The 12,814-nt window shown below is 60.1% G+C and overlaps 2 protein-coding genes across 2 annotated transcripts; both read right to left on the bottom strand.

The window, feature by feature from the left end:
• Positions 1-681: 681 nt before the first annotated feature.
• LMXM_30_1442 (hypothetical protein, unknown function) lies at positions 682-1,710 on the bottom strand (the record flags this gene model as incomplete). The annotated part of the gene is made up of 1 exon (XM_003877615.1): positions 682-1,710. The coding sequence occupies one exon, from the start codon at positions 1,708-1,710 to the stop codon at positions 682-684; it is 1,029 nt and encodes a 342-aa protein (XP_003877664.1).
• A 6,336-nt stretch (positions 1,711-8,046) lies between these two features.
• On the bottom strand, positions 8,047-9,309 carry LMXM_30_1445 (hypothetical protein, unknown function; the record flags this gene model as incomplete). Its single annotated transcript, XM_003877616.1, has 1 exon — positions 8,047-9,309. The coding sequence occupies one exon, from the start codon at positions 9,307-9,309 to the stop codon at positions 8,047-8,049; it is 1,263 nt and encodes a 420-aa protein (XP_003877665.1).
• Between the last annotated feature and the right edge of the window lie 3,505 nt (positions 9,310-12,814).

A 12,814-nucleotide genomic window follows, 5' to 3' on the forward strand; every position in this document is an offset into this window, starting at 1 on the left:
TCCCCCAGATGCGTACACGCACACGCAGACACAGCCCATGCCCTCACACCACCAAGGCAGCCGCTGCGCAAAGGCGAGTGCGCCGCCCCACAGCGTGGGGGAGCGTGTGCGGCGATGAGTGCGCGTACAGCGTGCAGAGCAGCCACCTGTGAAGCGCAGCCAGCACCACAAGAGGCCAGCGACGAGGAAGTGGGAGCAGGCGGAGTCGAGCACAGCGCACAACAAAAAGAGCTCCAGCCCGCCGCGCGCACGGCACGGTGCCGGCAACGGTCAGTCCCCGAAGCATCACGCAGACCTCGGCCAGGAAACAGGACCGGCGCAGCGCAACATGAGAGGGGCGCCGCTGCGCAAAGCCCGCACAGCCACACGAAGCGAAAACGGAACACAGCGAGGGGAGAGAAGCGGTCATGCAGCCCGCAACAGCGAGCAAGCGGTGACAGGGCCAGCGACGCCGGTGCGGCAAAGCGCAAGAGGCACTCGCGTGTCTGCAGGCAAGCAGCTGCTGCGGGGCACGAGTACCACGGAGCGGAGGGCAGCCCTCGCATGCGTGGCGGCGCCCCGGCAGCCCACCCCTCGCCTCCCCGCACCGCAGGGGCCACAAGGCGGCACACCACGGGCGCCGGTGCACACGAAGAGGCGCCGGTGAGCACTGCGCCGCCGTCTCACGCCCACAGGCTCGCCCTACGCAAGCACAGCACCAACCACCACCACAGCCGCGGAGACGACAGCGGCAGCAGGCCCCACAGGGAACGCAGCAGCATCCTCACCAACGCGCTTCATGCACCCCCCGCCAGCAGTCAGCACGTATCCTGAGTAGCACTCGCTGCACCCCATCGAGTTGTCCGCAACGCACACCAAGCAGTTCGGCACGAGGCACGGCGGCGGAGCCGGCGTAGGGCGGGCAGTCGTCGTAGGGTGCATGGTAGTGGTGGTGCTAGGGGCCGGCTCCGCAGTCGTCGCGGTGCTCGAGCTGGACGACCCGGACACCCCGCCGGCCGACGCAGAGCTGCTCGGGACGGGCTCGGGCGTTGTGGTCTCAGCGCAGGCGTGGGCAGTCGCACAGTCGGGCATGCGGTGCTTGGCGTTCACACCCACCCATAGCGTGGGGGAGGCCAGCCACGAGTCCGGCACACAGCCGCAGAAGTCGTTCTGTTGAAGGCCCAAGCGCTCAAGCGACGGCATCTCTGCCCATGACGCGGGGAAGGAGCCGTGCAGGTGGCACTGTTGAAGGTGAATCCTCCGTACGCTCGGCATAGTGCTCCACTCCTCAGGAAGAGTCCCGCTGAGCTGAGTGGTGGACATGAGGATGATCTCAATGCTCGGCATCGAGTCCCAGGCAGCCGGCAGCGTGCCGAATACATCCGTGAAGCTCAGGGTCAAGAACTTCAGCGAGCTCATCGAGCTCCACGACGCAGGTAGCGTGCCGCTGATGCTCGTGTACCCAAGGTTGATTGTCCTCACCTTATGCAGCTTGCTCCAGCTGCTCGGCAGGCTTCCAGTGACACCGGCGTTCTGGTTGAACAGGTTGATCTCATCAAGCTTCACCAGCGAGTAGTCCACGTCATCAGGCATCTCAGGCAGCGTGCCGGTAGCCAAGCTACCAACGTCGACGAAGCTCACATTGGTATCGAAGCACCTCACACCAGCCCAGGTGCAGAAGTCGTCTCCGCTCCACCCCAGCGAGGGCATCGCAGCAGCAAACGCCTGCATCACCTTCAGCGTGTTCAGCCTCTCTGCCTCGCTTATAAGGAACGGTTTTGCCTTGGCATCAAAATCATTATCCAAGTAGACGTCGTCCTCGATCGCATCCCATGGGCTCGCCACCCTGGCACGTGCCGCGGGCGCGGCAAGCGCCAAGAGCAGCACCGCAGCTGCGAGAGCGGCGATCAGCGCCACACAACGGTGCGGCTGCGCCATGCCGTCGACGGGAGGGATACACTCGAAAGAAGCGCGGCAGAGACGCAGACCGCTGCTGCGTGTCGATGGCGCAGATGCCTAAGAGCAGCCGCCTCAGTCGTGCCTGCGCACCTCTGCTGCCGCCACACAATGGAGTCGCAGCGGGCGAGCCGGTGCGAAGAGGAACGCGAAGGCGGGGCGAAGAGTGGGGGACAGAAAGGCAGACGGTGCACTTAGAGGCCTGGGGGGAAGGGGCGCGCGCGGTAAGGGTATCGCTGTGCCGTATGTAATCACAGCAGAAGAGGAAGAGCTGATGGACGCACTGCGACGAAGTCTGAGAGCGAGAGGCGGATAGCAGAGAGGGCCATCCGGTAGTGGTGGTGCGGGTGTGTGGCGAGTGGCGTTGGAAGGAGCCATGCGGGAAAGGGCGGCAGGGGCGCGAAGCGTCCGAAGCGATGCCGCAGCGTCGACCACGACAGGTGCCCCGCCACGGCGTTGAGGGGCACGGCAAGAGCAGCAAGCCAGGAAAGAAGGAGGCAGGTGGTGAAGGGAGATGCAGTGCGCACAGCATGGCGCCAACGCACAGTCGGCACGTGCGGAGGCTCGTACAAGGTGTTCGCCTCACCGCCAGCCCGGCAGCGCCAACATGCACAAACGCGCGCACAAAGGAGAGCGGGCAGCCGGCACCGGGGGGGGAGGGGGCGCAACCGCCTCTGCCCTCCTAGCCCCGACAACGGCAGCGCCCGCAGATGCGCGAAGCCGCATCGACGTTGGTTCTGCCCCTCACGCGCTCCGCGTCTCCACTCTAGCGGCAGACAGCCCACACCCTCGCCCCCTCCCCTTTCCCGAGCGCGAGCACGTCGATTCCCTCGCCATCCTCCGCCCCCACACGCACCGGGCGCGGTCCTCTGCACCTCGGTGTGGCGGCGCCTCCCCCCTCCCCCACCCAAGCCCTTGAGGACGCCGGGCCCGGACTTCAGCAGAGTACAGCCGTCTCCAGAGCGAGGCGGCCGTGCGCAGGCAGACGTGAGGCAAGGGGTCGTAAGCCGAGCGGTGCGCGATGCCGCCACGTCTTTTCGCGTTGGGGGCTTCTCAGCACTTTGCGCATCCGCACATTACGCTTCGCCTCTTCTCCTCCGAGCCAGCAAAGAGGGGGGTGCGCGGAGGTGCCCTTGGCACAGAGGCCGACATGCGGCGCACTGCCCAGCGCCTCCCATCACCGCTGCAACACGCGCACGCACACCACCAGTGCCCGGCTCACAAGTCGAAATGCAGGCACAGCGAAGGCGCCGAGTCGATCGCTGCACAGCGGCGCACATGGGGCCTCGCGGGCAGAGAGGCGGTCTTCCCTTCGCCCTCTCCGCACAAAACCAGTGCGAGGGGTGCCGCGAAAAGCGATGAAAGCCCATAGGCGCAACGCCAAGAGCACACGCGAGAAGCAAAACGGAACGAAGGGCGTGCGCCGCTCGAAGGCCTCGTGCGCATGCGCGTGACTGCGTGCCGGTACGCGCTGGGTTGTTGCAGAGGGCGGAGGCAGAGGGGTAGTGTAGGATGTCGGACAAGCCATGGAAGCACAAAAGCAAAGCGAAGGGAGAGAAGGGAGGGAGAAGAGCGCGCGCGAGCACAGCGCAGAGGGGAGGACGGGCCGAATGGCGGAAGCGGGCAAATGAGTAAAACGATAACGATAGCGTCGACGCGCACACGGGCATCGGTCACGGCATGAGCGTGCACGCCCTGGCCGCCCCTCACAAAAGAGCGACGGCCGTCCCGTTTCGTCGATTGCCGGGGGCACGCGTTCCCCGCCCCCTCTGTGGCGCCCCCTCCTTATGCCATTTCGGGTCGCATCGGCGCTCGACGGCACACGAGAGAGCAGAGCAAGGCATCAGTCCCCCGCACACACACAACGGAAGGCGAGCGGGACAGCAGAGAGAGGCAGGCGGAGAATCAGGTGAGGGGGGCGGCGGGGCGTTGGCTGGCGTGCCCGCCGCCACCCTTGCCCTCACGTATGTGCTGCACCGCGAAACCTGGCGCATGCATCGACGGGCGCCATCGATCCCGCTTCCCCCAGACGTGCCGCGTACGAGCCCGCTTTCATCCTCGCCGCCCCCGCAATGCTCTTCGCTAGCGTCGGCCCCCTGCCGCCTTCCGTACACCCACGCCCGCAAACGCGCCCCCACAACGACGCGGTCGCGACCAGGAGAGCGGCGAGGGAGCACGCAAAGCCGAGGGATAATCAAGACGAGGCGGAGAGCCGAGTGCGCGACCAGCGACAGCAAAGCCGCATCCATGCCGGTGCGTCAGCGAGTGCCGATACGCATGACAGCGCACCCGCGACACAAGCACAGGCACCTACCGTATGGCGCACACATCCGGCACCAGCACTCCACCGCCCACCGGCGCAGAGGCGCGCACGCAACGCCAAGCCATGCGCCGCACCGCCAAACCCGCGCAAAGGACAAGCGCCTAAAGGCACGCTCAAGGGCAAACAGAAACAAGCAGAAAACGGCGCACAGACGCGCGCGTATACACGCACACACATGCATAGATAGGTACATGCGTGTCTGCGTGTGCTGCCCCTCCCTTGCCGGCGTGGCAGGCACAGGGTGGTGCGAGGGAGGGAAGGTGCGCAGAGGGGAAATGGGTGCCGCCACCCGCAGCATACGCACAGGCGGGCAGTCACGCACACGGCCTGCGCGACCGCGCCGCGCACACAGAGCCCCACGACGCAAAGCGGTACCCGCGCGCCGTCGGTATGTCTTTGCCTGGTGCCCCTCGCCACCTCTGCCTCGTGGGGCAGCACCGGTGCCCCGGCAGGGCAAACGCGGCAGAGAGACGAGCACAAAACGCTGGCGGCGCGTGAGAGGCGAGGCAGAGCACGCATGCCCGTCCTCTCTCTGCAGAGGGCAACGGTGGCTCGCGGACCTCGATGCCGGAGAGAGCAGGGTATGGGAGATGGCGGTAGGCGGAAGTGTGCATCCACTCTCGAAGGAAATCCTTCGCCTCAGCAGAGGCGCCTCGTGTGATGCTGAGACGGGCATGAAAGAACGGGGACAGTGAAAAAGGTAACCGCAGTGATCGAGGCACACGTGGATTAGAAGATGCAGCCAAAAGCAGTGCAGGCGAAAACAACACAAAGAAAATAAAAATATCCTCCAATCTGCGTGAAAGAGGAAGGTCGCATCACCGGCGGGTCGTCTTTCCGGGGAAGGCACACCCCGGCTGCAAGAAGCTCTCGAATACGCCGAGAATATCGTCATGCACCCACACGCGCTCTGTCGTGGGTGCCCGCAGTCGATGTAGTCCACCCGCCTCACTGTACGGCTGTAAAGCGACCCGAGAGAAGAAAAACTGCACTCTGCCCCAGTTCGACTCGCCCACACGCGTGTCGGTCACGCGTGCTTCCAGCACCGAAGGACAAGAGAGAATGTTCAGGTCTAGGTGCCGGCGAAGATGTTTCGTCGGTGCGGTGGAACGATAACAGTGCCAGGAAAGGGAAGGGGAGAGGGAGAGACAGGCACCGAGGCGAAAGAAGGCAGGAATGGATGCTGGATATCCATCGTGGGGCCGTGGAGGAAAAGGAGAATGAAATGTCCCACACGCGGCAGAAAAGGGATGCAAAGGTACCGTCATGTGATGCAGTGACAACAGCGAAAACGCGCAGTGGATGAGGATGGGAGACACCCACACAAAAGACGAAAGGGAGGGAGGCGGGTGAGTGGATGGGGAAATGGGAAGACGCACAGCGCGAGAGAAAGCAAAACAAAAAGGTAGGGGGAGGAGGATGGGCCGGGACGGCAGAGAATGAAGAGCCCGAAAAAAAAAGAGCGTCGATGATGAGATAGAAAGGCGAGTGGGGGATGGCGGGCAACGGCAGGGTTGGGGGGTAAGGTAAAAGCGATGTAGACCACAAAGAAGCGCAAAGAATAGGCGAGAATGAGAGGAGGGCAGGAGGAGGGACGGTGCTGAGCCTGGCGACCAAGGAGGAGCAGAAAGAAAGTTCGTCACTCCTGTGTGCGCTGCAGTCGCCCAAAAAAAAATAAAAATAAAAACAGGGAGAGAGAGGGAGAGAGAGAGGGACAAGCATGCCCTCGTCCGCAGGCAAGGTACGCCACCAAGGGGGAAAAAAAAAGAGGCGTCAATGTGAAGAGCCAAGCAAAAAGCTCAAGAGAACGGCGGACGAGGACAAAAAAAAGCTGGCGAAGCGCATCCAGGGAGAGCGGTGAGTCGCCGTGCGGGGAAGAGGGGAGCAGCAGGTGACGCTGCGATGAGAGGCAAGCTGCCTATGCTAGGCAAGAAGACTCGCCATAGCAGGTTCGGCCCAGAACGTCCACCCATCTGCATAGAAGCACACGCCATTCAAATTTATCATGGAATGCCTTCTGCTTTCGCTGTGTGTGTGTGTGTGCGTGCAAAATATTATGCGTCCCGAGCCCTGCACGAAGCGCAGGCTCGAAGAAAACGTAAGAAATGAGCGCACATACATCCATATCCGGACAAACAAGAAAGGTGTCAAAGCATGCTCGAAGAGTGCCTCTACCGCCCCCCACCCCATCAGCTGTTCCTGCACTCCGTGAGCGCCACAAACCACCGTTCCTCCCGTCGCTTTTCACCCACGGCGAGTCGCGAGAGGTCGCAGGGGCGCAGATGCGCCCCTGCGTGCCCGAAAAATGTAAGCCACGCAATGGAAAGACATCGAAGAAGCGTATGGGGCGACGCTGCAGGGGGGCGACGAAGGAGGGAGATAGAGAACTTGAGGCAGACCTGCAGCATGGGCACACCAAGTGCCCTTGTGAGGCGTAGAGGGAGGGAGAGCGAAAAGAAAAGAACGAATGAGCCGAGAAGGCGGAACCAACACCCTACCATGAGCAAACCAACAAGATGCGCGGAAGAAGTAGAGAGCACGATCCCCAGAAAGTGCTGCGCATGAGCATGAAAAAAGGGGAGGAGGGGGACGTGCACGAGCACATAGAGACACATACACATAAGCATGCGCATACGCGGCCGCCTCCACCTCGCAGACCACGCGGCAAGTAGTGCCCAGGCAATCATGGGCAGTGCGGGAACAGTGGGCGCACTCGCTCATTTCTCGAGCCTCCGCGACGTGGTACACGACTGTTTAAACAAATATGTGTGTGTATATATATATATATCTATAACAAGGACCAGAGAATAGTAGAACGTACTGCCGATCTACAAACCGGAGCTTGGCAGGCAAGCAATCATAATAAAGCGTGGCAAAGAATAGAGGCAAATGAAAGCAGGAGCCTCCTGCCTCCATCTTGGATGGGCAGGGGAGGACGGGAGGCACGGTTTAACGGAGATGCTCGACCATCCCAGCGGCGATGTTGTCTTTTGCTTTTGTTTTTTTTTTCGCCTTCGCGTCTGTTGCCTTCTCCGTTTCGTTTATTGTGTTCGTGCTCGTTCTTCTGGAGGGTGGGCAGAGGAGGCGGCAGAACATTCACGGCACTGCCTGCCTTGCCCTCGTTTGGCTTGACTTGCCTTGGCTCGGCTCTCTGAAGGTCCTTTGAAGAGAGAAGAACACAGAAAATAGCCTCACGACGACGTGGCTGGCGCTACACTGAGTAGAAACGCAATACCAAAAGGAAAAACCACAACGCTGAAAAAGAGGGCGGCGTGCCTGGAGAAGCCAGGCATCGATGTGCAGAGCGAATGAAACCCATCCAAGCGTCACCACATTAGCTTGCTGAGATTCATTGACGGAACACACCTTGCCGGTGCCCTGTCCTGTCGCATGCCCAAGCGAGTTCTACCACACACGCCGCCATGAGAGAGCGTACGCCCCGACATATGAGAAGTGCTGTCGGCCCTGGCAAGCAGTGCAACAGCGGATCGGCGTTGTTTCTTTGCACTTTTGCCCCTCTCGAACACGCGAGAGGGTGGGGTTTTCCAACACAGCGTATCGCATCACAAAGACCTACCCCGTTTTCCCAAAACCGCAAGCCATTCCTCCGCCAACCACTTCCTCACAAACCACATGCCTTGCTGCGAAGAGCAGCTGGCAGCGCACTTGCAAAGCAAAACGGGGGGAGGGGGCTCAAAGCCTATAAATGCCATCACACGCGTACAGTGAGCTACAGCTCGGTCCCCATTGAGGGCGTTTTCGAGTACTTGCCTCAGTGCAGATTCACACTACATCGACAAGAGAACAGCGGCAAGCACACCAAGGGACGCGGCTGCGTTAAACGCTGTCGATGACGGCGACGAAGCCCAATTAGCGCTGGGCCGCTTCATGCACCATTGCGCTGCCGTTACCATGTAGCCAGATGAGCACACGTCGCACCGCGTCGGGTTTCCGCGAACGCAGGTAATACAATGCGGCACCTCGCACTCAGAAGGCGCCTCGGTCGTCGTGGTTGTCGGTGCCGCGGTCGTCGTGGTTGTCGGTGCCGCGGTCGTCGTGGTCGTCGGTGCCGCGGTCGTCGTGGTCGTCGGTGCCGCGGTCGTCGTGGTCGTCGGTGCCGCGGTCGTCGTGGTCGTCGGTGCCGCGGTCGTCGTGGTCGTCGGTGCCGCGGTCGTCGTGGTCGTCGGGACGCAGGGGTTAGCCGTGGCGCAGTCGGCGGCAGAGTTTTTGGGATCGACAGTCACCCGGAAGGATGCTCGCTTCCACGAGTCAGGGACGCAGCCGCAGAAGTTGTTGGCGATCGCCGAGAGCCTTCTCAATGCCGGCATCTGCGCCCATGACTCCGGGAAGCTACCAGTAAACTGGTTTTGATGCAGTTGGAGAATGTTCATAGAAGCCATGGAGCTCCACTCTGGTGGCAAAGTCCCACTGAGCTGAGTGTCGTACAAGATCAACGTGGCGAGAGAACTCATTGAGCTCCACAAGGCGGGCAGCGAGCCAGAGATTGACGTGCTCTGAAGTGAAATGAACGTCACCGCTTGCAGCGAGCCCCATGACGCAGGGAGAGTGCCAGACACGCTGGTGGATCCCACGTTAAGGGTGACGAGGTACTGCAGCTTTCCCCAGCTGCTCGGCAGCGTGCCACTGATCGAGGACTTTTGATCGAACAAGTAGATGGCTGTGATCATCACATTCGAGTAGTCCACATCATCGGGAAAATCAGGAAGCGTGCCTTCCACGCTGATGCCGCTGACTGTAAGTATGACAGTCGACTGGTAGCATGTCACACTCGACCACTTGCAGAAGTCTGTCCCGGTCCACCCCAGTGACGGTATCGCGTCAGCAAACGCCTGCAGAACCTTCAGAGTGTTTACTTTCTGTGCACTCGTGAATGAGTAGCGAGGTTCAGCAATGCCGAGCACCGCCTTCTCGGCTTGCACAGAGAAAGGCATGTCCACAGCCGCGTGGGCGACCGGGGCATCAGATCCGAGCAGCACGACAAGGATGCCCAGTGCCGCGGTTAAGAACGCACAGGCGAGACGCCGCAGCATCTTGCAGAGTGCCGCAGGTAGGAAATAGAACGAAAAAAAAAGAATGAGGGCGAATGAAAAAGCGGAAGAACCACGCCTTCTCAACGGTTGATGAGGAAGCGGTGCGAAGCGGCAAGCGCAGGATGCAGGAGTTGGCACACGCTCAGACAGCTATTCGTTAGCAAAGGCGTCGAAAGAAATGGCCAACAGACAAAAGACGGAGGAGCCCGCGAAAAATGGAAAGGAAAACTGAGAAGAATAAAAGCGAGGTTGAATTCGCCTACGCGCCGCGAGTGTGGGGCACACAACGATGAAAACGGCACGCGCGCGCACGCGTGAAGAGGGGCGACGGAAGTACGCCGGAAAATGGACAGGAAGGGCAGCAAAAGACGAAGGATGGGGCGGAGTGCGAGGAGGAGGTGTGGGAGCAGCGAGAGCCAGTGGGGAGTGTGAGAGGGTAATGAAGGCGAACGGTGAACACAAGAGGCGGGCCTTACTGTGCGAGTGCGTGAGAAGCGAGAAAGGGAGGGGTGCGCATAGTGCGTGTTCTGCTGGACAGCACCGGGGATGGTCGCGGGGGACGCAGCGGAGAAAGAGTAGCGATAGTAGGGTGTGGCGAGAGAGATGGCGTGGTGCATTGGTGCAGGCAGAAGAAGTCCAGGCATAGAGCGAGGGGAAGGGAGCACATGGAAAGACTCCAAAAGGCGGGAGATGGGCATGAGGGCGGCTGTCAGCAACGCCGTTTCGAAGCGCAGCACGACGTGTGTTAGCGGCATGACGGAACGGGAGAGGTTGGAAGGATAAGTTCAGAGAAAACGAGAGTAGGTGCGCGGGTGCGATTCCCTCAGCCAACTCTTTCCGTCCCCTGCAGAGCCGCACGCTGCCATCAACGCACGTACGTTGCCTTTCCTACGACTCTGTTGTTTCTCTCCCTATCTACAAATTCTGCCCACCCGCCGTGTTGCGTTCCGGTGCACTTCTGGCGTCCTCACCTGGCGCACAGATGTGTTGGAACAACTGAAACGAAAAAAGCTTCGCGTACGCCGGGGCTTTCAAACGATGTGTTCTCCTTTCGTACCTTTTTTTTGTTTGTTTTGGGGTTGCTGTCTCCAACTATTTCGCGTATTGTTTCGCCCGGTGAACGGCGGCACCGTCGCCATCGAGCCCCTTCATCATATCCACTGCGTCCAGGGACCTTCGCTTTTCCCATGAGTTCCGCGACGTCCTTTTCAGTGCTTGAAAGGAGGCGCAAGTGCATGTATGCCGTCTGCTGTCCGATCGACTTCGTCCCCACGCTATGCTGTCCACCTAAAAGCGTGCAAACATATTATGTCAAGAGCGAGTCGCCGTCCCCACCGTTACGCGGCACACCACTCCTTTTTCCCTTCGGTGCCATGTTTCGCATCACACACACACACACCTCCAGTTCGCCGTCTGCTAGGCAGGACGTGCGCGATGCACGGCGGGGGGAGGGGAGGGGGGAGGGATGAGTTCGACTACCCCCACACGTTGGGAGATGGACAGGCACGGACAGAGTCAGAGGGGATAGGGGAGGGAGGAGTGGTGGGCGCAACACCCAAAACAGAACGATATGGCGCATTCCCATCGAGAAGGACGCACCAGAAGAAAGGGGAGAAAAAAGGTGCAGAGCACACCGCTACAAGTGACATGAAGGGAAACGCACAGGAACGGCTGTCCGCGGATGTAGACATGTGAATGCGCGTAGGGTTACTGACAGAGCTCGTGTGAGCCCCCGCCTCCTCCTCACGCACACACACACGATGCGTGTAAAATCTTCACAGGCAGTTGTAGGCGCCGTCGGACTTGCACGGGGCGAGCCCACGCAGAAGCGCGCGCACTTCACACCCCATCGCGTAAAACGGGGAAAAAAAGAAAACATAACGCACAGCAGTAGTTCGTTGAGGAAAGCGTGTGAGGACACGGCAGCGCTGAGGTAAAGGAAAGCGGCGACGCGAGGGGAGGCGTCAGTAGCCGTTCGATAAACGAAAAAGACACCACAAGACGCGCACAGGTGCGCACAACCCCAACAACAGGCGAAGAGATGAAGCAGTAACGAGGCACAGATCATAGGAATAATGAATATAGGTATATATATATATATACTTATATACTTATATATTAGTCAATAAATATTTACATGTATACGAGCAATCCCCTCCCTGGTAACGACGCCATGCCGTGAGAGGGAGGGAAGAAGCAGGCGAAGAAGGAAAAGGCTAAGCGCGCAACACACACGCGCTGTTTTTTTGTGGCAGATCGTCTGCGTCGAATGAGCGAGTGGGTGAGTGGGCACGGCGCAACGGGAGGGAAGCGGAGGATAAACTCCCTTTGTTGGCTTGATCATTGGCCGCCCTTGAAACACACTGTGTGTCTGTGTGTGTTCTCTGTTCTCCTCACATCCAGTTGATCACATCACCGTCACTCTATTTATCGTCAGGGCGATCGACAGCACCAATGGATATATATATATATGTGTGTATAGATAGAGGGGGAAAGCTCAAGGCTAGTGACAACACAGCTGAAGAGATTCGATGAATGGAAGCCGCACAGCTCTGCTACAAGAACAATCGCACGTGAAACATGTCGCCACGAGTGAGGGGGTAAACGCGAGGAGGATGAAGAGGGCTGGCACGGGTGGAGAGAGCGAAACTTTTTATAAAGAAGCGCTGGACAAGCAGAGAGACGCAGAGAAGAGCAAAGACGTGCACATCTCCGTTCCTCCCCCCCCCATCACCATCGGCACCGCCTCCTCCCTTTGTTTTCTGATGCCTGTGCCAGAAAGCGCAGCGCAATCAAGGCAGCCGAGACCGCGCCCTGGTGATCAAGTTTTTGTAGAGCAGCAGCCACGTTAGTGCGCGCCTGCTACACCACTCGACCGGGAGCGTACTGGTGAGAGCGCCTTTGCACATGGAAGCACACTGCATTCTTGACTGCCTCTCCCCAAAACTCGGCGGAGGCACACCGATTGCCGATAGAGGCGAGGTGGATGCTTTCGCCCCTCCCCCACATCCGGCGCCACAGCTGGCAGTAAACCACCAGCCGAGATCACGCCCGCATAGAGACAGACGTCCCATCATAGCGTTGTCCACATACGACCAGTGGCGGGAGTTTCCCAACGTAAAATCCGCCAGAAACGAATTCGACGCGGTAAGTGCGTTCAAGAATTTTCGAGTGCGGGCCTTGTGTGCTGCGGTGTCGCTGTCGTCGCTCGCGACGTCTCCAAGGACGCGCATGGGCAAGCGCAAGAGCAGCACGCTGAGAAGAAGAAGCCCCGTTTGTGGCCAATCGTGGCCGCACGCGGGGCCGAGTGTCCTCTTGATGCGCTTCTCAGGACCCATAACTCGCTGGAGCTCTCACACGGGTGTACTCGTGCCCGCACCCGTCTGCGGCGTTCTGTGTGTGGCAGTCTCTTGCCGTGTACATGCATGCGCACCCGCGTTGCTGTGGGCATTAGATGAGGAGAGTCGCCCAAAAGGCAGAGGAAAAAGAATGAAGCAAGGGAGGG

The sequence above is a fragment of the Leishmania mexicana genome, chromosome 30 (assembly GCF_000234665.1).
Source record: "Leishmania mexicana MHOM/GT/2001/U1103 complete genome, chromosome 30".
NCBI classification, from domain to species: Eukaryota; Euglenozoa; class Kinetoplastea; order Trypanosomatida; family Trypanosomatidae; genus Leishmania; species Leishmania mexicana.